Consider the following 25044-nt stretch of genomic DNA (forward strand, 5'->3'; position numbering starts at 1 on the left):
AGTGACATATATGAAGCACAGATCAATAAAAGTTGAAATTTAACAGTCTGCTGAGCAACTCCCAGTCTTTTGCAAAGGAAGAATTGTGCTATTACACATTCAGTGTGTGTGTGTGTCTCTTTAGACAGGATAGCAGGTTTCTCCTCTTCATTTTGTCAAGGTAAGAACGAACATTTGGGAATTTATGACATGGCTTATGATTTCATTGACTTACACTTTCATTTATTCAAGTCATAAGGTTTCAGCTAAACCTTTGCCTCAGTGTAATAGTGGTAGGCCTAATAATAACATATAGTATAGTTATAAATATAGCAATAGTATAACACTTGAGGTTGCCCTTTGATTATGTGTGTTCATTTAAACCAAATGTCACCAAACTTTCCATTTAATTGCAAACTGTTTTTTGAATGTTGTTTTCCTGGTTTTGGTCTGTTATGAAGAAATAGCAAGTGGTTAATGTCCCTGGTTATAAAATATGAATGTGTTTCCTCTCAATGTGTACTTGTGGCAAGGCTTGCCATTATGTAGATACAGATAGTATAGCTAGCTGGTGGTACCAGCTGCTGGTCTCGCTAACCAGATTTACCAGAGCAAGAGAGCCCAAAATGTTAAACTGTTGGTCTGTTGGTTAAACCTGGTCACCATCTTTCAGGTGTTATTTTTCAATGAAGAATGTAGTTGCCATACAGAGAGGGAGACTAGAGGGAGAGACGGGATTATAGACTTCTAAATGTGCCTCACAAATTATGTAAAAAAATATAAAACTATACTGCTGAGAATGTTTTGTATGATATATCTCAGTACATACATGTTTTCTTCCAGGGAAAAGTCTGTTTTGTAATGTTTTCTATTTTCAAATGAGACACTGCTGTACCATGCTAAAGAAGTTGATAGAACTGTTTTGTGTTTGTCATTGCGAAAGACTGGATTATCGAGCCTAAATGTCAGTTTCCTGTCGTCCTTCACCTGTCATTCATTCCATTGACAGGAATTGAGTGAGCCAGTCTCATTGAGTAATAGCTTGTTACCCTCTGTTGTTTCAGGCTGGCTGTTCATGGACATGGACCTTCGTCTACTATCACTCCTGTTGTTCTGTGTCTGCAGACAAGGACTAACTGTAAAGCACTGAAATTAATCATCAACATCAATCGTGCTTTTTCTGAATGATGTGCAGCATTCTCATATCCCTGTTTTTCCCTTCAAGCAGAATGGAGAAGTGTCAAATGATGCTCCAATCCCTCTGGTCCCTCTCATCCCATTGATGCCCAGCCACCCTAAAGAGGTCTGTTGCCAAAGCAGAATACACTGCTTGCATACCCTCCACGTGCCTTTTCACTCTACATTCTCTTAACCCCACACAATCCACTTTTCCAGGAATCAGGGACTTCTGCCCCCAGGACACAGGAGCCTCAAAACACAAGTCCCACCTCATATACGAGCATCACTCATCCCCTCGTGACGGCCAGTGCCCTGGGCGGGGGCTCATCCGAGGAGGATAATCAGGGGCAGGATGGGGGTTGTAGGGCCCAGGCTCGCAGGCCAAAATCCAGGCAGGCCTTAGCTGGTGCCATCCAGAGGCTGGGCATGAAGCTTTTGGGCCAGATGAAAACAGGACCTGAGCAGCCCAATGTCATTATATCCCCCCTCAGCATATCCCTGGCACTCTCCCAGCTGGCTCTGGGTATGACATGTTCAGTTTTTGGTGTTTTTTTAGGAGTGATTAAAACTTTTTTGGAATGTAGGTATCTATACTCTTTCAGTATCAACTGTACTTGGCATGGTTTACAGTACCAGCATCACAACCTCTTAGCCTATGTCCCAAATAGCACCCTATTCCCTATATAGTGCCCTACTTTTGACCATAGGACACGTTTAGACTCAACATAACCTAGTTGAATAGGTACTTGTTTGTTGTAAATGTTAAGAGCTCAAATCAAATTGTATTCGTCACGTGTACAGATAACAGCAGGAATAAAATGTGTAGCAAAATGCCTGTGTGTTAGTTCACTCAACATTGCAGTGCAATAATCAATAACACTATCAATAAGCTGCAGCATGTTACATCATCATCATGTCTATGTATGTATCTTAGGAGCCATGAATGAGACAGAGGAGCTGCTCATGCTCCATCTCCATGGAGACACTCTGCCCTGCTACCACATGTCTCTACACTACTTCCTGGAACGCCTCCGCAAGAGCGACCTGCAAGTGGCCGCACGCCTCTACCTGCAACCAGGTCAGTGCTTTCTACTTCAGGGTTGGGGTCAATTCCATTTAAGTTCCAGTTAGTTCATGAAGTATACTGAAATTCCATTTCCAATTGTCTTCAATGCTTTTCATAGAGGAACCATTGGAATTGGAATGTGTTTATTTTCTTAACCTTTTACTGCAGTGGGCTAAATCAGGGTCACACAGTGTTTCTAGGTAGTCTTAAACAAATCTACTTTGAAACAAAACTATACACCTCACACACATTTATGAGATTAAAAGAAAGAAGACACCTGTACCATGTCAGATATAGAGTTGAAATGTCGTGAATTTTGAGTTTACATCCCAATATTACAGTTTATATACATCACAGAAGACTGAAATATAACCAAATAATTTGACAAAGAAACATTGGATGTTCAATGTTTAAAATCATGTTGATTAATTATGAAATTATGAAAAATATGAATAACATTCCACCCAACAGGCCACTAAAGGGCAATTTGGTCATTTGACTGCAGGAAAGGGAGTTGAAATGGTATTGACCCCAACTCTTCACTGGTTACTTGAGTAAGAGGGTTAGGAAGTTGATGGAACATAAAGGAAACGGACCTGGAAATGGAAGGAAGCTAATGACAATAGACACATGTTATGGTTGAGTGTTAAGAAGTTCAAACAAGTGACATTGAATGAAACAATACTCTAAATGGCCAGATTTAAATAAGAAAGTACTGATGTGTTACTGACTTTATGACTTCACGATAACATTAGGATTTTGTCTGAGTCTTTTGATGTCTGTTTCAGGGTTTGAGCCCAAACCAGAGTTTATTCATCAGTCTCAGGATGTATATGACTCAGAGCCAGTGACTTTGGAAGGGCTGGCTGAGGTCAACGAGTGGGTAGAGAGGGCCACAAATGGAAAAGTGACTGACTTCCTGACCAGTCTGCCGCCCAATCTGCTTCTCATGCTCATCAATGCTGTCCATTTCAAAGGTTTGTCATAGTATCTATCTACTAAATTCACAATTCTATTTCCTGCCTGGCATTATCAATCTGTCTGTACTTAAATGTCCCCCCCCCTAATATCTCCATAATCACCCATTGGCCTACATAGGAGAATGGAAGGCTCGCTTTGACCCACGATTTACCTCCAAAGATGTATTCTACATTGACGACAAGCACATGGTCAATGTTGACATGATGATGGGGCCCAAATACCCCTTAAGTCTGCTCATTGATAATGATCTGGAAGCTCAGGTAAGACTCTCAATCCCTTTTGCCCACTTGACTATTTATGTTTTTCATAATTTTACCATCCATCACTCTCTACATGTAGTATATACTGTACCTGTATACTGTTATATTATATTTCAGATATGACTGACAAATGGTATTTGTCTCCTTTTTTTGGACATATTGTCTTCTTTTTGTAATTTCTCTCCTTTAATTTCTCTATTCACCTTCCTACTTTCTAGAGGGACAAAATTGTTGCACTAAATGACCTTCTATTTCTCATCATTCTCCTTGTCTTCCTATGCAGGTGGCTCGCTTCCCCTTCAACAATCAGATGAGCCTGCTGATAGTGATGCCCATGAATGGCAAGGTGAACGTATCAGCCCTCGCAGCAAAGCTCAACATCTCTGACCTGTACAACCGCCTGCCCAGAGAGAGACCCATGCAGGTCAAGCTGCCCAAATTCAAACTGGACTACAGCCAGGACCTGCAGGAGGCTCTGACCAACATTGGTAAGTAGTGGAAGATCCATCAGCAGCATAGATTAATATGTGAAGTGAGTATATTGGTGAAGACATTCTCAGATAATAAGGCTTGAAGCACAAGGGAAGGAGAGATAAAGATTTAAAACAATTGTTCCATGTTATTCTTCTACGCTAATTGAAATTACTGCCAGAAGCTGTAAGTCTTTTGAAAACTTTAGAACTGCCACTCTTTCTCATATACTTAAGTGTGTGATTTGTCTTATTCTCAGGTATGGGGGAGTTGTTTTCTAGTCCCAACCTGGCAGCCATAGCTGAGGGCCCTCTGCTGGTGTCCAGTGTGCAGCACAAGTCCAGTATGGAGATCACTGAGGAGGGAGCAGAGGCTGCTGCAGCTACCAGCCTGGTCATCTCACGATCCAACCCCTCTTTTACTCTCAACCAGCCCTTCTTCTTTGCCCTCATGGACGATAAGACACAAGCACCAATCTTCCTGGGCGTCATCACCAACCCTAACCCTAGAGCTTCTGCTATGCAAAGTAGTGGAGGGTCTGCCAACCTAGATAAAGTACGGTTCCCCATTGATGACAAGAATGACAAGCATTATCATCACTCTTTTGGTGGGCCACCCAAGTAAGCCGAAGCCTCATTCACTGTGGGGAGATTGAGACCATTATCTATTGACCTTGAACTGCACTGCTGTCTGTCAGAGAGGAAGCAAATCCAGATGAGCAACTCCAATGCATGACCACAGTCCAATGGTCAGCTGGATTGAAATGCAACAATTGTTCTAAGTGTGTCAAATATAAACAAGAAACGGTTGTTTTTCTTTTATTTTAAATACACAACACACTGAGATGCCCCACATTCTCTAATGAAGTTTACTGCTGGTTAAAAATACTAGTATTTCTATCTGATGTTTTGGATTAAATGTATCATGAAAATGCAATATTGTGTCCGGATTTATTACGCTACTTCATGAGACATTAAACATGTCTAAAGATTATTTGGTGTTTTAGAAATTTTGGCCCTATATTTTACATTTTATTTTGTGCATAATTTATGAATAACAAAGATGCCCTATCAATGCTTTAGGTCAACTCTGCAGTGCTGTTTTATGTCTAGATTAAAAGAAACTAACAAATGGGTTTGACAAAAATGGTCAATTCATGTCAAGCTTTCTCTGTCCTGCGCGTCTGTTACTTAGGTCAAGCTCTCAGCCAGGGCACAATAAAGATGCCATTGTAACCTGTTACTTAGCACACATAAACCTACACAATATTCCTTATATTTACTGTTAAAATCTGGAATTTTCAGAATACAAATCATGCCGCACAAATCCAGGTAGGCAAACAAATTACCAAAGGATCACTGAACTGCAGCTATTCAAAAAACCCACGAGGTGGCGATATAAGATCTATTTGAGATTCAGCTCAGGGTTAGTAAGGACCTGGGATTCTATGGATTTTAAATGGTGGGGAAGAAATATGCATAATTAGGGGTTCAACAGCAGCAAAGCTGGAGAAACCCTACTGTATTTGTTCCAGTTCATTATTGCAAGGGGTTAAAGCAGTGACGCATTATGGTGAAAAAAATGCAAATACCTGTGCGATCTAAAGGCCCAGGATTGTGCAATTTAGCAACATGGTAAAGACCCAAGGGCCCATGGTGGTGCTATAACAAGCAATTAAAAATGTTCACTTTGAAAGGTCTGCCCCTGCACCCTATGTGAACTAAAGTTTATATAACTCACAAGGAACAAATTTGCCTCAAACTCATAAAGTCCACCATGATGGATTTTGTGAGAAAAAAATATATATATACACTACCATTCAAAAGTTTGGGGTCACTTAGAAATGTCCTTGTTTTTGAAAGAAAAGCTAAGTTTTTGTCCATTAAAATAACATCAAATTGATCAGAAATACATTGTAGACATTGTTAATGTTGTAAATGACTATTGTAGCTGGAAACGGCAGATTTTTAATGGAATATCTACATAGGCGTACAGAGGCCCATTATCAGCAACCATCACTCCTGTGTTCCAATGGCACGTTGTGTTAGCTAATCCAAATTTATCATTTTTAAAGGCTAGTTGATCATTCAAAAACCCTTTTGCAATTATGTTAGCACAGCTGAAAACTGTTCTTCTGATTAAAGAAGCAATAAAACTGCCCGCCTTTACACTAGTTGAGTATCTGGATCAAAATAGACAGAAACAAAGACCTTTCTTCTGAAACTCGTCAGCCTATTCTTGTTCTGAGAAATGAAGGCTATTCCATGAAAGAAATTGCCAAGAAACTGAAGATGTCGTACAACGCTGTGTACTCTTCCCTTCACATAACAGCGCAAACTCGCTCCAACAAGAATAGAAAGAGGAGTGGGAGGCCCCGGTGCACAACTGAGCAAGAGGACAAGTACATTAGAGTGTCTAGTTTGAAAAATAGAAAAAGATTCCTGTCTTGCAGGAAATGATGCACAGAATGAGCAGTATGGCTGGTGGCATTGTAATTCTGGAGGATCATGTCATTATGAGCCTGCAGGAAGGGTACCACATGAGGAATGAGGATGTTTTCCATGTAACGCACAGCTTTGACATTTCCTACAATGACAACAAACTCAGTCCGATGATGCTGTGACACACCGCCCCAGACCATGACGGACCTTCCACCTCCAAATCGATCCCGCTCCAGAGTACAGGCCTCGGTGTATTGCTCATTCCTTCGATGATAAACGCGAATCCGACTATCACCCCTGGTGAGACAAAACCGCGACTGGTAAATGCCAGTCCTGTCTGGTCCAGCAACAGTGCGTTTGTGCCCATAGGCAACGTTGTTGCCGGTGATGTCTGGTGAGGACCTGCCTTACAACAGCCCTACAAGCCCTCAGTCCAGCCTCTCGCAGCCTATTGCGAGCAGTCTGAGCACTGATGGAGGGATTGTGCGTTCCTGGTGTAACTCAGGCAGTTGTTGTTGCCATCCTGTACCTGTCCTCCTCCTCCATGCTTCTCGATGGGAACCACACATGCGGATATCATCAGTTCACCTACTCTGCTTCTCACAAAGACACGGTGGTTGGAACCAAAAATCTCAAATTTGGACAGATCAAATGAGAGATTTCCACCGGTCCATTGCTTGTGTTTCTTGGCCCAAGTAAGTCTATTTTTATTATTGTAGTTCTTTAGTATTGGTTTCTTTGCAGCAATTTGACCATGAAGGCCTGATTCTTGCAGTCTCCTCTGAACAGTTTATGTTGAGATGTGTGCGTTACTTGAACTCTGTGAAGCATTTATTTAGGCTGCATTTTCTGAGGCTGGTAACTCTAATATCCTCTGCAGCAGAGGTAACTCTGGGTCTTCCTTTCCTGTGGCGGTCCTCATGAGAGACAGTTTCATCATAGCGCTTGATGGTTTTTAGAAACTGCACTTGAAGAAACTTTCAAAGTTCTTGAAATGTTCTGTATTGACTGACCTTCTTAAAGTAATGATGGACTGTTGTTTCTCGTTGCTTATTTGAGATGTTCTTGCCATAATATGGACTTGTTATGATTCCATAGGTGTTCTTTTATTCTACAATGTAGAAAACAATCAAAATAAAGAAAAACCCTTGAATGAGCAGGTGTGTCCAAACTTTTGACTGGTACTATATATAAACAAATACTTTTACTCAAGTAGTATTTTGCTGGATGACTTTCACTTTTATTTCAATCATTTTCTATTTAGAAATCTTTACTTTTACTCAAGTATGACAATAGATTACTTTTTCTACGACCGATTTCTGCTGTCTGTGCAGGCCCAGAGGACTACACAGTGAATGGTCACAGAACACCATTACACTTCTTGGCTAATCATGTACAATTGCAAACATTATTCGTTTTAGGCAAGTAAATGTGTTGTTATCTATGAGGTGTACAGCTAGTAAAGGGTCTAATTTCTCTGTCACAATTTGAGTTATCAGTTCCATTTGAAAAAGCTGTAATCAAAAGCTATAAACAAATGTTCAATTTAATTATATAATAAATATTGAGATAACTGGTCATAGTTTACTTACATAATTGTTATCGTTGTTTATTCTCTCAGAGAGAAACAAAATCCGTCATTAATCTTAATTGATGTGATATTGAAAACGTTGTAGTAAAGGTATTCAGGATCCCACCACCATTAAACCCAGTTTAAGCCTCCTCTCTCTCTCTCTCTCTCTCTCTCTCTCTCTCTCTCTCTCTCTCTCTCTCTCTCTCTCTCTCACACAACCATTGTGATCAGGAGTCCCATAGGGCGGTTCACAATTGGTCCAGCGTCGTCCGGGTTAGGGGAGGGTTTGTCCGGGGTAGGCCGTAATTGTAAATAAGAATTTGTTAACTGACTTGCCAGGTTAAATACATGTTAAATTAAATAAAGAATATCTGCTGCGGGACTCCCCGTTCCTCCCCCTTTCACTCCCCCCTTCCCCTGAGCTGCTCGACGCAAAACAACCCGTCCCTAGTACTCCAACTTTCTTTACCACAGTATCGCCTTAAGTCAAAGGATGGCAGCATTTCTGAAATCTCTTCGGAATCTGAAGAATGAGATCGTTCTATTCTGTTCCCCGTTACTTCTTCTCCCGCTGCCTTTAGTCATTGGAACAAAGGTATGTCAATTGTCACACGTTTTGCACAGATTTATACACACGTTTTCAAACGAAAATATATTTGATGTATCTTGTAAGCGGGTTTCATATTTTTGTTTAATGATATTGTTTAATTTGTTAAATGCAAAGGAGTTGGTCATTTCTGACTAGTTTTCTATATTTGAACGATGTTTGTATATTTACATTTATCATAAACCTTCAATTAGACACGGTACTGAAGCAGGTCTAACTGCATTCCGTGGTTGAGAGACATTTAGTCATTGAACATAGGTTTTGTTCAGCCTTGCACCTGTTGATGCAGCCTGAACAGTGAGTTACAGCATTGAACCATTTTACATTTACATTACATTTACATTTAAGTAATTTAGCAGACGCTCTTATTTTCTTTAAAGACATCTATATATTTATCTAGAGTGACTTACAGGAGCAAGTAGGGTTAACTGCCTTGCTCAATGGCACATTCACAGATTTTTCCCCAACTCAGCCCAGGGATTTGAACTAGCAAGCTTTTGATTACGGGTCCAACATTCCTAACCATTAGGCTACCATCCTCCCTGTTCGTTCCATCCTCCCTGTTATTTGAATCCTATATGGTTAAATCGCAAATGGCACCCTATTCACTATAGTGCACTACCGTTGACTAGAGTATCCTGTTGCTTCTGAAGCTGAGACTCTGTCCTTGTGTTGCCACTACTGCATCACACATACGCATGTTATCTTTGTCTTATCCTTGGTGTGTAGTTTCAGTGTATCAGAATCAATACTAACGTTATCACAACTAATCTGTCACACACACACCCACACACATCATAGAGGACTGCTGAGTGATATGTGTGGTCTGATCAGTGTACAGTTGAGACAAACAAGTGCTGCCATGGATTACAACACAGTGATCTTTAACCCCAAACAACATGTCTCAGTACCAATCAGCTATAATCTATCCCATTAGGCTGTTATGTTCATTTTGTGTTTTATCATTTTTCTGTCCCTAACAACAGTACAGCTCTGCTATCTTAATTTGATCACTCTGTTGTCGCAGAGAATATTACTGAGCAGCAGGAAATGCAAATTGTAGTGTATTCAAGGTTTGAAAAGGCTTCTAAAGTTTATAATTTTCACTTTAAAATGTCAAACTTGATTTGCCCTAACAAAAACAAATCTATTGATTATCATTCAAATAATAATTCACAATTCCTGTTGCTGCAGGATTATTGTCCTGCTGTGAGAAGCAGGGTATTACATCTGTATGAGCCAGCAGTATTCGTTCCCAGGTGTGGTGGTGTTGGATGTTCCGACCTGTTGGTGACCTGTTGGATCATATGTATTTGTTGTGCAGGAGGCAAAATGTGCCTATGTGATCATCCTGATGGCAGTGTACTGGTGTACAGAGGCCTTACCTCTGGCTGTCACTGCCCTGCTCCCTGCTGTCCTCTTCCCCATGTTTGGCATCATGCAGTCCAAAGACGTAAGCCTGTGAAGACATCTTTCAATATCATGATCAATTAAACTACAATAAAACTGTACTAATCAAACTGTACTATAGTAGCCTATATTGACATTCAATATACTTCGCAGTGGTGTCTGCACATTGTTGTAGTAGATACAGTATTGGTAGATGTTTGCATGTGCATACACAAATGCACCGTGGACCCATGAGTCACTTATCTGTGTGTGTTTTCCAGGTGTGTATGCAGTACCTGAAGGACACCAACATGTTGTTTGTGGGAGGACTGATGGTGGCGGTGGCAGTGGAGCACTGGAACCTGCACAAACGCATTGCCCTCCGAGTGCTGCTCTTTGTAGGGGTGTGCCCCGCTCTGTGAGTGACCCTCAACTAACTAACTAACTAACTAACTAACTAACTAACTAACTAACTAACTAACTAACTAACTAACTAACTAACTAACTAACTAACTAACTAACTAACCCATCAATACAAATCCCCTGCTATGTGTGGGACTATATCTATCTCTAGATAAGGAAAATCAGTTCATCTTTATGACTATTGTAATGACCTTGCCATTATACATGATGTGGAAATATTGCCTAACATTTGACTCTCTCAGTGTCAGAGGGTATTCTGCCTTTTACTTGGTCTGATCCATCTCAGTAAAGCCCTTTGAGAGACTTTGATTTTTTTTGCATACAATATTATAAAAAAAGGTGCTATCTAGAACCTAAAGGGGTTCTTTGGCTGTCCCCGTAGGATAACCCTTTAAAGAACCCTTATTGGTTCCAGGTAGAACTCTTTTGAGTTCCATGTAGAACCATTTCCACAGAAGGTTCTACAAGGAACCCGTAAGAGTTCTAACTGGAAACAAAAAGGGTTCTACCTGGAACCAAAAAGGGATCTCCTATGGGGACTGCCGAAGAACCCTTTTGGAACCCTTTTTTTCTAAGAGTGTAGAGGAATATACCATTTTATAAGCCATGTTATAATAACTTCTAAGAGCTCATACCTACTTATAACAAGTTATAAAGCATTAAACCTATATGCTATGCTTTAAGTTAAGTGTTTCCTCCATAAAGATCCTGTAATTCCCATGATTCTCTATGTCATTCTATGGTTTCCTGTCTCTCCAGTCTCATGCTGGGCTTCATGGGGGTGACAGCCTTCCTGTCCATGTGGATCAGTAACACAGCCACCACAGCCATGATGGTGCCCATCGTCCAGGCTGTTCTGGAGCAGCTCAACAACTACACAGAGACTGAGATGCCTCTGATCCTCAGCACTGAGGAGAACCCCCAACCTCAGGACCCCACTGACAGCAAACAGATAGAGAAACAGGCAGAGGGACATGGTGAGCACTGAGCAGAGAAGGACAAATTAATGAACAGTTCATTTGTGAGTTTATTGAAAGGGGTTATTATCCATTGAATGAACTCAGGGCTTATCAAGTAAGCTTATCAAGGAGCGTAGGTATGCGCAGTTTGCAATGCAAATTAGTTTTTTTTTGCTTTGTGACTACTTGGGCTATGTTAATGTTCCTATTTGGACTGTTTGCCCAGTTGTGGTGACCTGTTTAGATCCACTTGTGGAGGCTATCTGGCGTAAGGAAGCTGCAGACAAGAAGAAGATGTGTAAGGGGATGACGCTGTGTGTCTGCTATGCGGCCAGCATCGGGGGCACTGCCACCCTCACAGGGACTGGCCCCAATCTGGTGCTCATGGGACAGATAAACCAGTGGGTACCTTCAGCTATGGATTGTGTCCTCAGCGTATTTTAGTACATCTTTCAAATCATGTATCTTTCAAATCACATTTTTCTTTATGTGCTAATGTTAATAATATTTTATGTTTCCCTCAGACTGTTTCCTAACAATGGAGATGTCATCAATTTTGCGTCCTGGTTCGGCTTTGCTTTCCCCAACATGATCCTGATGCTGACCCTGGCTTGGCTCTGGCTGCAGTTTGTCTTCATGGGATTCAAGTGAGTTTTAGATTAAAAGGACATGTTTTATCTTTCAGTCAGAGATCATCCTATTCAATTCAATTTACTACTGAAGTCACCCTTTAAGCCTCAACCCCTTTCTCTCCCTCCATTCCCAGTTTTAAGAAGACGTGGGGCTGTGGGGCAGTAAAGACAGAGAAAGAGATAGCTGTGTACAATGTGATCAAGGAGCAGCATCGTCAGCTGGGCTCCATGTCTTTTGGAGAGCTGAGTGTGTTGGGTCTCTTCAGTTGTCTGGTGGTTCTGTGGTTCACCAGAGATCCTGGCTTCGTGGCAGGCTGGGCCACATACATCTTTAACGCTGATGCAGAGTATGGCTGTCTACTGTTCATAAATACTACACTGTACATGCACAGCATATTACACATGCATAGTATGCTTTCCAAATGGCATCCTATTCCCTTTATAGTGCACTGTTTTTGACCAGGGCCCATATTGCTCTGGTGTAAAGTAGTGTGCCATAAAAGGAATAGGGTGCCATTTGAGACTCAGCCCTAATCAATACATAGAAATAGAAAACTTGAGAACATTACAAAAACATTGTATTGACAAGTTATACACTATATATGCAAAAGGATGTGGACATCGCTTCAAACTCACCCGTTGCTGACAGGTTTATAAAATCAAGCCCACAGCCATTCAATCTCTATAGACAAACATTGGCAGTAGAATGGTCTTACTGAAGAGCTCAATGACCTTCAACGTGCCACTGTCATAGGATGCCACCTTTCCAACAAGTAAGTCCGTCAAATTTCTGCACTGCTAGAGCAGCCCCTGTCAACTGTAAGTGCTGTTATTGTGAAGTGGAAACGTCTAGGAGCAACAATGGCTCAGCCGCAAAGTGATAGGCCACACAAACTTACAGAACGGGACTGGTGAGTGCTGAAGCTTGTAGTGCGTAAAAATTGTCTGTCCTCAGTTGCAACACTCACTACCGAGTTCCAAACTGCCTCTAGCACAATAACTGTTCATTGGGAGCTTCATGAAATGGGTTTCCATGGGCAAGCAGCCGCACACAAGCCTAAGATCACCATGCGCAAATGCAAGCATCGGCTGGAGTAGTGTAAAACTCGCCGCCGTTGGACTCTGGAGTGGCGTAAAACTCGCCGCCGTTGGACTCTGGAGCAGTTGAAACGCATTCTCTGGAGTGATGAATCACGCTTCACTATCTGGCAGACAGTCTGACGGACGAATCTAGGTTTGGCCGATGCCAGGAGAACGCTAACTGCTCCAATGCATAGTGCCAACTGTAAAGTCTGGTGGAAGAGGAATAATGGTCTTGGGCTGTTTTTCATGGTTCGGGCTAGGCCCCTTAGTTCCAGTGTAAGAAAATCTTACCGTTATAGCATACAGTGACATTCTAGACGATTCTGTGCTTCCAACTTGTTGGAGGCCCTTTCTTGTTACATCATGACAATGCCCCTGTGAACAAAGCGAGGTCCGTACAGAAATGGTTTGTCATGATTGTGGAAGAACATGACTGGCCTGCACAGAGCCCTGACCTCAACTCCGTCGAACACTTTTGGGATGAATTGGAACGCTGACTCCGAGCCAAACAACAGTGCCCGACCTCACTAATGCTCTTGTGGCTGAATGGACGCAAGTCCCCGCAGCAATGTTCCAACATCTAGTGGAAAGCATTCCGAGAAGACTGGAGGCTGTTATTGCAGCACAGGGGGGACCAACTCCATGTTAATGTACATGATTTTGGGATGAGATTTTCAACGAGCATCGTCATGTTTCTCACTTCCCACATACTTGAAAACTTCACAAGAAAAGAGAAGCAAGAAAACATGAATTGTGTGTCTGAATGCTGACAGATAACCACCCTTTCTTTATCCATTCTTCCCTCCAGGTATGTAACTGATGCCACCGTGGCAGTGTCCATCGCTGTCCTTCTCTTCGTCCTGCCTTCCAAGCCCCCACGCTTCTGCTGCAGGAGGTCCCGAAGCTTTGACACTGGTAAACCATGTTTTTAAACCACACATAAACTGTAACAAGCACGGTACCTGATATTCAGTATGCTACTTTAGTATCTAAGGATATGAAGACTTGAAGGCCATTACAATGGCATGTCTGTAACAGTGATTCGGTAACCCCTCTACAGAGCTTCAGCACCCGGCTGACCCCACACCAGCTCTGCTAACCTGGAAGGTGGCCCAGAAGAAGTTACCCTGGAGCATCGTTCTCCTCTTGGGGGGAGGGTTCGCCCTGGCCAAGGGCAGCGAGGTGAGAGACAAGGGCCAGTATGTACATGCAAATGTAGGATCTCCCTCTTGCAGGAGAACTTTCCTGACATGCAGGACATTTCAAACTTTGAGGTTAAAAAAGGCTTCTGAAGTTTGTACGAAAAATGTAGCAACCCCTTCTAAAATGACCATGAATTATAATCCACATAATAATTCATTTCCTTTGGCTGTGGGATTATTTCTATGCTGTAGCAAACTGGCTCAAATGAAGATTCTAGATCTGTATGGTGTAATCCTTGTTTGCTTTCCACAGAAACATTTTAACCAAAAAAGTCAGATCCCCACTGAGAACTGAATCATTCTACATTTCATCAGGATCTTTGTGACAAAGGGCCATTTTTGATTAGCTAACACAGCTCCACCCTGTACACTTCCCAAAAACGATGACACATATGGCATATCATTTGGGATCACACAGGTGACATATCAGCTGCTTACTTAGTCACTTCAGTGGAAACGAGTACACTAAAATCCACCTTTCTGTCTTTGCATACTGTACACAGTATGTACAGGTAACTGCCAAAATAAAGGAAACACCAACATAAAGTGTCTTAATAGGGCGTTGGGTCACCATGAGCATATTGCATTGCTTGTTAACTCAGGAACCAAACCTGTGTGGAAGCACCTGCCTTCAATGTACTTTATATCCCTCATTTACTCAAATTTCCTTTGTTTTGGCAGTTACCTGTACATATGTAGATGTATGTGGGCCTGGTAATGTATCCGACAGCATAAGAAGAGTGCCAGGGTTGTTTGACTCATTGTATGGTTATGTATGTGCCCCTGCAGGAGTCAGGTCTGTCTATGTGGTTGGGGGACCAGATGACTCCCCTCCACACCATCCCACCCTGGGCCATCGCTGTCATCCTGTGTCTGCTGATCGCCATCTTCACCGAGTGCACCAGTAATGTGGCCACTGCCACTCTCTTCCTACCTGTCCTCGCCTCAATGGTAAGACTCAACACAAAACTCTGTATTAATAACATAATACTAAGCCCTACTACACAATATTACACAATACTACACTACTACACAATACTACACTACTGCACAATACTACACTACTGCACAATACTAATATACAATACTACACCACCACACAATACTACACTACTACACAATACTGCACTACACTACAATAATACTACACAATACTACAATACTGCACTGCTACATTACTACACAATACTACAATACTACAAAGTGCTACACTACTACACAATACTACCGTATTACACAACTGTAAGCAGGAATACAATAGCTGTCCAGTCTGGTTAACTGCTCTGACACTCAGACATGTAGAGTACATGCAGAAGCAGTAGTAGTAGACTACTTGCAATGGGCTGCAATACTGTACAGCTCCTTGATGTGAAGTACAGTAGTTACCAGTCTCCCCTATAGGAGTGCAGCATTGAAACTACTCCCAGTGGAAGCTGGCCTACATGTCTTTGTTTGGCTGCCCTGGCCGGTATTTGTTTGGGTTTAATACATTTGGTCCCCTTCCCTGGGCCCTTCCTTCTATAGCCAGCCTACCAAACACACCAATTAAACTATGTGGCTTGTACTGATGCCCACCCCATCCACACTGACGAATGCTATCACTGTGCCCAGTGACCAGGCACTAAGAGAGGACCCAAGCTGGGCCATGCCGGAATGCTCCAAGCTGGGGTATAGAGAGAGGGATTTATTGAGGTCAAAGCCAACAGGAGAGCATGAAGATGACATAAGTGTGGAAAAGGGTGAGTGAAAGAGGGAGAAGAATACTGTAGGAAGACAAATGGGGTTAGTGAACCAACTACTACTTACAGAGAAGTCTGGGGAAGAGAGGTTACTAGGACGTGTGCTTTTGGGTCTAGCTGCTTGTTTTATGTGTCTGTAACAGACTAATACAAAAATGAATCCAACTATATAATATAACATCCATTATATCCATTGAGGAAGAGCATGACAGAGGGATGAGAATTATGACATGAAAAATGATCTCAGCCAGTATTCATTTTCAAAAGAATTACTGTCGTATTAATTTTTGGGGGGAGACTAAACAACTCTTTAGAGGCTCACATTCTGATCTATGTTCTACTATGACATTGTGATTCTACACCATTCTGGAGAAATCTGTGGTGCGTTTCCATTCTGCCTGCCATGACTCAGATCCCAAACAACATAGCATGCATCTTAATTGCATCTTTATTGCACACGCCTAATGGACGATTTTGAACCCTAGAATTACAAACACTAAAATCAGATACTTATGAGCCAGTGATTACGGTGCAGAAAAGCAGCACAGAAGACTAGAGTGTTGTCATTAGGTATGCACTCCAAATGGAATCCTATTCCCTATATAGTGCACTACTTTTGACTAGGGCGCATGGCCTCTGATCAAAAATAGTGCTCTATGTAGGGAAACGAGTGCCATTTGGGACTCACACTTAGCCCAGGCTCAGACAGCTGAAAATGTGTGTCTGTGTTTATGTGTTTATTTCAGTCCCAGTCCATTGGAATGAATCCTCTGTACGTCATGGTGCCTTGTACTCTCAGTGCCTCCTTTGCCTTCATGCTACCTGTGGCCACACCGCCCAATGCTATCGTCTTCTCATTTGGCTACCTCAAGGTTTCTGACATGGTGAGTTAGAGTACACCATTTTACAAAGATAATATTATCTACTGCATTGTCAATCTTTTTAAAAATTAATTAACAAAAATAATAATAGCAAACAAATCCTAATCAATTTAGGAAACTTATTATATTGCCATTCACTAATAAGTTGGGGACAGTTGTCCAGTCCTATAGTTCATTTGATTTCAGTATGAATGATGAATGATTGCTAACAGACTCTGAAATCACACCCAGTTGTGCCTCCCCTCTCTCGCTCCCAGGCAAGGACAGGTATAGTGATGAACATCATCGGCATCCTGTGCATCACTCTGGCCATCAATAGCTGGGGCAGGGCCATGTTCCACCTAGACACCTTCCCTACCTGGGCCAACACTACTGGGGTGTGAGGGCCCCGAGGGTCCCCAGGCCAGGCCATGAGGAACACATGGAGGGCCCCTTATGTGCTAGAGACCTCTACCGAGAAAGGAATTAACGTGACTGGTCGTGTTAGTGTGTTGGGTGTTGGGAGAAAAGCCACTTAGCTTCCATTTCGAAGGACACTAGAATCACCCTGTGGAAAGAACGATGGATGGATGGGTTTAACTGGAGAGAAGAATGATGAAGGGTGGAGAGTATCACTACTGTACTTTTAATGCTGTAATGTGTGATACAGAATGTCCAGTCCTATTCAAAATGGCCAAGCATGATCTCTATCAAATCAATCAAATGTATTTATAAAGCCCTTTTTACATCAGCCAATGTCACAAAGTGATATACAGAAACTCAGCCTAAAACCCCAAACAGCAAGCAATGCAGATGTAGAAGCACGGTGGCTAAGAAAAACTCCCTAGAAAGGCAGGAACCGAGGAAGAAACCTAGAGAGGAACCAGGCTCTGAGGGGTGGCCAGTCCTCTTCTGGCTCTGTCGGGTGGAGATTATAACAGTACGTGGCCAAGATGTTCAAACGTTCATAGATGACCAGCATGGTCAAGTAATAATAATAATCACAGTAGTTGTAGAGGGTGCAACAGGTCAGCACCTCAAGAGTAAATGTCAGTGAACATGTTCTCAACTTCTCACTCTCAGACGTAGTTTCTGTTTCATATTAGTTGGTCTGTTTATATCTCAAGACTCAGAGTTGCTTAAAATCCATTTGTGGTTTACTGTTTTTGATGAACTTTTCCTTTGCACAAAATAGCTTCTGAACTACACTACATGCCCAAAAGTATGTGAACACCTGAACACACCGCCTGGCTCGCAGTAGGCGTTCCAATTAATTCCAAAAGTGTTAGATGGGATTGAGGTCAGGGTTCTGTACGGACCAGTGAAGTTTTTCAACACCGATCTTGACAAAACATTTCTGGGGCATTGTCATGCTGAAACACGAAAGGTCCTTCCCCAAACTTTTGCCAAAGTTGGAAGCACAGAATCAACTAGAATGTCATTGTATGCTGGTGCGTTAATAGTTCCCTTGACTGGAACTAAGGGGCCTATCCCAAACCATGAAAAACAGCCCCAGACCATTATTCCTCCTCCGCCAAACTTTACAGTTGGCACTATGCATTTGGGCAGGTAGTGTTCTCCTGGCATCGGCCAAACCCAGATTTGTCCGTCAGTCTGCCAGATGGTGAAGCATGATTCATCACTCCAGAAATGTGTTTTCACTGCTCCAGAGTCCAATGGCGGTGAGCTTTTCAACACTCCAGCCAACGCTTGGTATAGCACATGGTGATCTTAGGTTTGTGTGCGGCTGCTCGGCCATGGAAACTCATTTCGTTAAGTCTCCCGACGAACAGTTATTGTGCTGACATTGCTTCTAGAGGCAGTTTGGAACTCGGTAGTGAGTGTTGCAACCGAGGACAGACAATTTGTACTCACTACACTCTTCAGTACTCGGCGGTCCCGTTCTGTGAGCTTGTGTGGCCAACCACTTTGTGTCTGAGCTGTTGTTGCTCCTAGAGGTTTCCATGGGGAGGCAGGTAGCCTAGTGGTTAGAGTTAGAGTGTTGGACTTGTAACCGAAAGGCCTGTCGTTCTGCCCCTGAACAAGGCAGTTAACCCACTGTTCCTAGGCTGTCATTGAAAATAAGAATTTGTTCTTATCTGACTTGCCTAGTTAAAAAAGGTAAAATACATTTTTAAAAACTTCACAATAACAGCACTTACAGTTGACTGGGGCAGCTCTAGCGGCGCAGACATTTGACTGACTTGCTGGAAAGGTGGCATCCTATGACGGTGTCACGTCGAAAGCCTCTGAGCTCTTCAGTACAGCCATTCTACTGCCAATGTTTGTCTATGGAGATTGCATGGCTGTGTGCTCGAGGTTATACACCTGTCACCAACAGGTGTGACTGAAATAGCCAAATCCACTAATTTGAAGGGGTGTCCACATACCTTTGCATATATAGTGTATGTTTCCATGACCAAACAATGTATGTTATCTTCTCTTTTTGTTAATGTATAGTCTTAGTCTTAGATGAACTTGTTTTGATTTTGCTAGTACTCAATGGTGAAATGTGGTGCATTGTACTTGAACTTTGAATAATGTATGACTGTACAACTTGAGATGCCTCTGTACATACTTTATCTCAACTTTAACCGTTGGGGCTGGAAAATGCAAACATATTGAAAACTCAGATACATGAATACACTGTACAATGGTTATTTACTGTGTGCTGACACGTTGATGTTTATCCTTTGTTATAACAGTAATATAATGTGTATTTCAATAGTTTTTTATTTAATTATTGTAGTATTATCTTGATCAAAAGTCATATATTCATGAGATGTAATATAGTTTATAGTGTTTTGTATATGGAGTTTGCTACTGTACACTCTGAAATGGCCAAAATGGAAAGGAAATGTCTGGGCTGCTTGCATGTACAGTCAGAGATGGGCAACGATTACAAGATACAATTACAAAATATCATAAAGATCAAAATATCAAAAATAAACTACAAAATACTTGTATTTTGAAATGTTTTTAATTCAAATATATTTATTTTATATTTTAAAATACAGAAATACATTTGCAAGAAGCCAGCCCGAACAGCAACAACATTCTCAGCAATGGTTACAAAAACATTTTCCTTGCTATGACTGTGATGAGTTGTTGTTTATCTTAGTTGAATGCACTGACTGTATATGTGAAAATGCACATACCAAAATGAACTGCAAAGCACACTGGGTAATGTTATTGGCCTTGTTTCAGGGTTATGTCTAGATGGGATACAGCTTCACCTAATTCTCCTAACATGCTATGTAAGTTCCTGCTACCATAACCTGCTACCATAAGTCAGTAAGTTCATTTAGCAGACGCTTTTATCACACCATATTTCTATCAGACTTCTGATACCAATGCAAGGTGAAAGGGAGCCACAAAATGGTGAACCGCTATAAAACAGGAAAACACAATACAGTTCTTGAAAGTATCTTGTTACAGAATACATTGGAGTGTAGTTCAGCCCATTATAAATGAAATGACAAACTCCATCTCTGTGTACAGTGCCTTATAGGTTCATGCAATCCTGTATACAGATTTCACTGGTTTGATACACTGTTGCAAACTGATTGTGTGAAATAAATACAACTAAGAGGAAGATAAAATATGTATTCATCTTAACGGACCAAATATGTATGTTTTCATTCATAATTGTTACGTGTATATCTCTTTCACTTAAAATAACAGTTCATTTAGTAAGTGTTGCCTGGGAAGCATAATGTTACTTAACCTCAGTTGCTACTAATAACTTAATTCAGCCATGTGCCATTAGTTACATAATGAAATGTGGAATTGTTGGTTGTCTTGGAAAATGAATCACTAACCCCTTTCAGATTGCTGAAATGCTGTCCTTCCTGGAACTGTCATAACCAAAAATTCAGAAACAGAGTTTATTCAGTCCAAACAGGGAATAACAGTAGTCCATTAGTTACATAATGAAATGTGGATCTGATTGTTGCAATCACAGCATTGTCTTGGAAAATGAATCACTAACCCAGGATAAATTCTTTCAAGATGAATGGCACATGAAATGCTGTCCTTCCTGGAACATTGTGAAAATATTTTGTACCTTGTCCACATTTCAGTCTGGACAGAAGCGTTGTTAAATGCAGTCAAGAACACTGTGTACCTTTCTTATATGTAAAGGAATGACCTATTCTCATACAAATAGATGAAAGACATTGCTGATCCCTAAAGAGTGTGACTTACAGTGCAGTTTGAAATACAGTATATAGATGGAAGGGAGCTGTGCCAGCATTAATGTCAGAGGTTGGTTTTGTACTCTTTGGTTGGCTTGAGTTATGTTCTTCCCAGCAGGTCCTGGAATGTAAAGAAACCCCTTGTAAACTTACATTCATTACAGTTGAAGTGGGAAGTTTACATACACCTTAGCCAAATACATTTAAACTTAGTTTTTCACAATTCCTGACATTTAATCCTAGTAAAAATTCACTGTCTTAGGTCAGTTAGGATCACCACTTTATTTTAAGAATGTGAGTGGGTCAGAAGTTTACATACACTCAATTAGTATTTGGTAGCATTGCCTTTAAATTGTTTCACTTGGGTCAAACGTTTTGGGTAGCCTTCCACAAGCTTCCCACAATAAGTTGGGTGAATTTTGGCCCATTCCTCCTGACAGAGCTGGTGTAACTGAGTCAGGTTTGTAGGCCTCCTTGCTCGCACATGATTTTTCAGTTCTGCCCACACAATTTCTAGAGGTAATTTCTAGAGGTCAGGGCTTTGTGATGGCCACTCCAATACATTGACTTTGTTGTCCTTAAGCCATTTTGGAAGTATGCTTGGGGTCATTGTCCATTTAGAAGACCCATTTGCAACCAAGCTTTAACTTCCTGACTGATGTCTTGAGATGTTTCTTCAATATATCCACATAATTTCCCTCCCTCATGATGCCATCTATTTTGTGAAGTGCACCAGTCCCTCCTGCAGCATAGTACCCCCACAACATGATGCTGCCAACCCAGTGCTTCACGGATGGGATGGTGTTCTTCGGCTTGCAAGCCTCCCCCTTTTTCCTCCAAACATAGTGATGGTCATTATGGCCAAACAGTTCCATTTTTGTTTCATCAGACTAGAGGACATTTCTCCATGATCTTTGTCCCCATGTGCAGTTGCAAACCGTAGTCTGGCTTTTCTATGGCGGTTTTGGAGCAGTGGCTTCTTCCTTGCTGAAGGTTATGTCGATATAGGACTCACTTTACTGTGGATATAGATACTTTTGTACCTGTTTTGTACCATCTTCACAAGGTCCTTTGCTGTTCTTCTGGTATTGATTTGCACTTTTCACACCTAAATATGTTCATCTCTAGGAGACAGAACGCGTCTCCTTGTTGAGCGGTTATTGATGGCTGCGTGGTCCCATGGTGTTTAAACTTGCGTACTATTGTTTGTACAGATGGTACCTTCAGGCATTTGGAAATTGCTCCCAAGGATGAACCAGACTTGTGGAGGTCTGCAATTTATAGATTTTTTTCTGAGGTCTCTGCTGATTTCTTTGGATGTTTCCATGATGTCAAGCAAATGGACACTGAGTTTGAAGGTAGGCCTTGATATTCATCTGTAAGATACACCTCCAATTGACTCAAATGATGTCAATTAGCCTATCAGAAGCTTCTAAAGCCATGACATAATTTTCTGGAATTTTCCAAGCTGTTTGAAGGCACAGTCAACTTAGTGTATGTAACCTTCTGACCCACTGGAATTGTGATACAGTGAATTATAAGTGAAATAATCTGTCTGTAAACAATTGTTTGAAAAATTACTTGTGTCATGCACAAAGTAGATGACCTAACTGACTTTCCAAAACTACAGTTTGTTAACAAGAAATTTGTGGAGTGGTTGAAAAATGAGTTTTAATGACTCCAACCTAAGTGTATGTAAACTTCTGACTTCAACTTTATAGAATAAATAGTTTTATTTGTGACCTATAAACAACTATCATAGGAATGAATGTTGTCAGTTATGGTCAAAGTAAGCCCTTTGTAAGAGATGCTGTACATTTAATCAAATTCCTGACTAGATTTCAGGTTTCCTGATTTCCTGGTGCCTCCCTGTATGCAGATTATTTGACAGATATTATTTCAAAATAATATGAATTTATTTATTTTAAGACAATTATTGATGACATAATTCAATGGTGCCACCTGTCAATGATTTTAGAAAGCGGTATAATGATGATTTATATGGTTTGACCATTCATATCTGTTTACACTTGATTGATATCCAGATGCAATGAGTGCCTGACTTCCTTCAGAGGTGTTCAGGAAGATCTGATTACAAACACAATGAGTCTTTTAACAGTCTACACCTGTATAAAGATGTGGACACAATCAGAATGTGGACAATATCAAGACAAGGATGCATGTTAGAAGCAGGTATCAACGGGGCTCTAGAGAACGCTTTTGAACAGCAAACAGGAGATGACAACGTTTCAGTAGCAGTCCTCTTTGGCTACTCCTTAGCTATTTCTCAACTTAATGACTAAAACATGAAGACTTTAACAGCTGACTCTGACAGTACTATTGTTTTCGTATGCTCCTTTTCTAAGTAATTTGTGGTTTGGTGCATAGTCCCACATGATCCATAAACTTAGTACACAGTACACACACACACAGCACAGGCTTTGGCTGAATGGCTCTGCCGGGGGAGAGAGAACAGAATGTGTCACTGTCCCGTCACAGAGAGATTGCATGAACCTGGCGAGGTCAGGAGATTCGCTAGAAACCCTATATTGTTGTACAGACAAAATAGTAAATTTCACAACCTCCTTGATAGTCTCTAAGGCCATAGATCCAATTCATTACAACACACAGTAGAGACAGAGTGAGAATATTCCAACAACATGGGAGAATCGTATAGAGATGGTTTGTTTCACAATCGAGACAAGAAGGCAGTCAGTTCACAGACACTACAGGTGTTAAATGGTTGAATCCTACAAGACGATATGGCCTTTGACAGCTAAAAACATCCCAAAACTGCACTTTATTGTTGAATATGGAGGAGGATAGAAACCTCAAGAGGCCGAGAGGAGAAAAAAAAGAAAGGAAGGAAGTGTCACGCCCTGGTCTTAGTATTTTGTGTTTTCTTTATTATTTTGGTCAGGCCAGGGTGTGACATGGGTTATTTATGTGGTGTGTTTTGTCTAGGTTTTTTGTAGGTTATGGGATTGTGGTTAGTGCGGTTGTCTAGAAAGGTCTATGGTTGCCTGGAGTGGTTCTCAATCAGAGGTAGGTGTTTATCGTTGTCTCTGATTGGGAACCATATTTAGGCAGCCATATTCTTTGAGTGTTTCGTGGGGTGATTGTTCCTGTCTCTGTGTTGTAGTCACCAGATAGGCTGTAATTAGTTTCTCGTTCCGTTTGCACCAGAATAGGCTGTTTAGGTTTTTCACGGTTATTGTTTTGTATTGTTTGTGTTTCTTTTATTAAAGATGTATTGAAATAACCACGCTGCATTTTGGTCCTCCTCTCATTCACCGGAAGAAAACCTTAACAGGAAGAAATATAATATCTTAGCTAAGCCCTGATCTTGACCACAGAGTCTCGGGCATTTAAAATGTTAACATTTACATTTACATTTAAGTCATTTAGCAGACGCTCTTATCCAGAGCGACTTAATGAGTATTTGGGTGTATTGTACAGCTCAGATCGCTATGATCTAACGTCCTAAGGGGGGAAAAGCCTATGCAATTACAGTTCCGTTCTCCCTCTTTGCTGCCGTTCTCCCACTCGTTATCCAATTGAAACAAGTCATTGTGTACCATAGCCTCTTATTACCTGTATATACATTTCAGTAAGAAAGGGAGAATGGCATCTATATTCTTTGCTGAAGTTGTTTGTAAAGCCCTTTGGTAAAGTTACCGGCACGGCAGAACTTGTTAGCCATGTTTTGAACACTATGAACTTCTAATTTTGTACAATTTTTTTCTACATTGTAGAACAATAGTGAAGACATCAAAACTATGAAATAACACATATTGAATCATATAGTATACAAAAAAGTGTTAAACAAATATACATATTTTAAATGTCAGATTCTTCAAAGTAGCCATCCTTTGCTTTGACAGCTTTGCACACTTGGCATTCTTTCAACCAGCTTCACCTGGAATGCTTTTCCAACGGTCTTGAAGGAGTTCCCACATACAGTGGGGCAAAAAAGTATTTAGTCAGCCACCAATTGTGCAAGT

At 41.2% G+C, this 25044-nt stretch overlaps 2 protein-coding genes across 2 annotated transcripts; both read left to right on the top strand.

Annotated features, from left to right (window-relative positions):
• The first annotated feature begins 37 nt into the window (after positions 1-37).
• On the top strand, positions 38-4872 carry LOC123993920 (alpha-2-antiplasmin-like). The gene is made up of 9 exons (XM_046296400.1): positions 38-160; positions 1044-1117; positions 1208-1282; positions 1375-1681; positions 2093-2236; positions 3013-3201; positions 3323-3465; positions 3749-3953; positions 4196-4872. Exons 2-9 carry the CDS (start codon positions 1055-1057, stop codon positions 4558-4560), a joined length of 1491 nt encoding a protein of 496 aa, XP_046152356.1. The 5' UTR covers positions 38-160; positions 1044-1054; the 3' UTR covers positions 4561-4872.
• Positions 4873-9881: 5009 nt separating this feature from the next.
• Positions 9882-17248, top strand: LOC123994016 (solute carrier family 13 member 5-like). Its single transcript, XM_046296496.1, has 11 exons — positions 9882-10010; positions 10228-10364; positions 11129-11346; positions 11573-11729; positions 11853-11975; positions 12095-12307; positions 13852-13958; positions 14104-14225; positions 15035-15196; positions 16731-16868; positions 17123-17248. The coding sequence occupies exons 1-11, from the start codon at positions 9912-9914 to the stop codon at positions 17246-17248; spliced, it is 1602 nt and encodes a 533-aa protein (XP_046152452.1). The 5' UTR covers positions 9882-9911.
• Positions 17249-25044: the final 7796 nt, after the last annotated feature.

Source organism: Oncorhynchus gorbuscha, linkage group LG13 (assembly GCF_021184085.1).
Source record: "Oncorhynchus gorbuscha isolate QuinsamMale2020 ecotype Even-year linkage group LG13, OgorEven_v1.0, whole genome shotgun sequence".
NCBI classification, from domain to species: domain Eukaryota; kingdom Metazoa; phylum Chordata; class Actinopteri; order Salmoniformes; family Salmonidae; genus Oncorhynchus; species Oncorhynchus gorbuscha.

Coding starts and splice junctions, on each gene's coding strand:
- LOC123993920 (XM_046296400.1), top strand. CDS start 1,055: ATGGACATGGACCTTCGTCTACTATCACTCCTGTTGTTCTGTGTCTGC. Junction 1,118..1,207: donor TCTGCAGACAAGGACTAACT/GTAAAGCACTGA, acceptor CCCTTCAAGCAG/AATGGAGAAGTGTCAAATGA. Junction 3,954..4,195: donor GGAGGCTCTGACCAACATTG/GTAAGTAGTGGA, acceptor TCTTATTCTCAG/GTATGGGGGAGTTGTTTTCT.
- LOC123994016 (XM_046296496.1), top strand. CDS start 9,912: ATGGCAGTGTACTGGTGTACAGAGGCCTTACCTCTGGCTGTCACTGCC. Junction 11,976..12,094: donor TTTGTCTTCATGGGATTCAA/GTGAGTTTTAGA, acceptor CTCCATTCCCAG/TTTTAAGAAGACGTGGGGCT. Junction 14,226..15,034: donor CCCTGGCCAAGGGCAGCGAG/GTGAGAGACAAG, acceptor GTGCCCCTGCAG/GAGTCAGGTCTGTCTATGTG.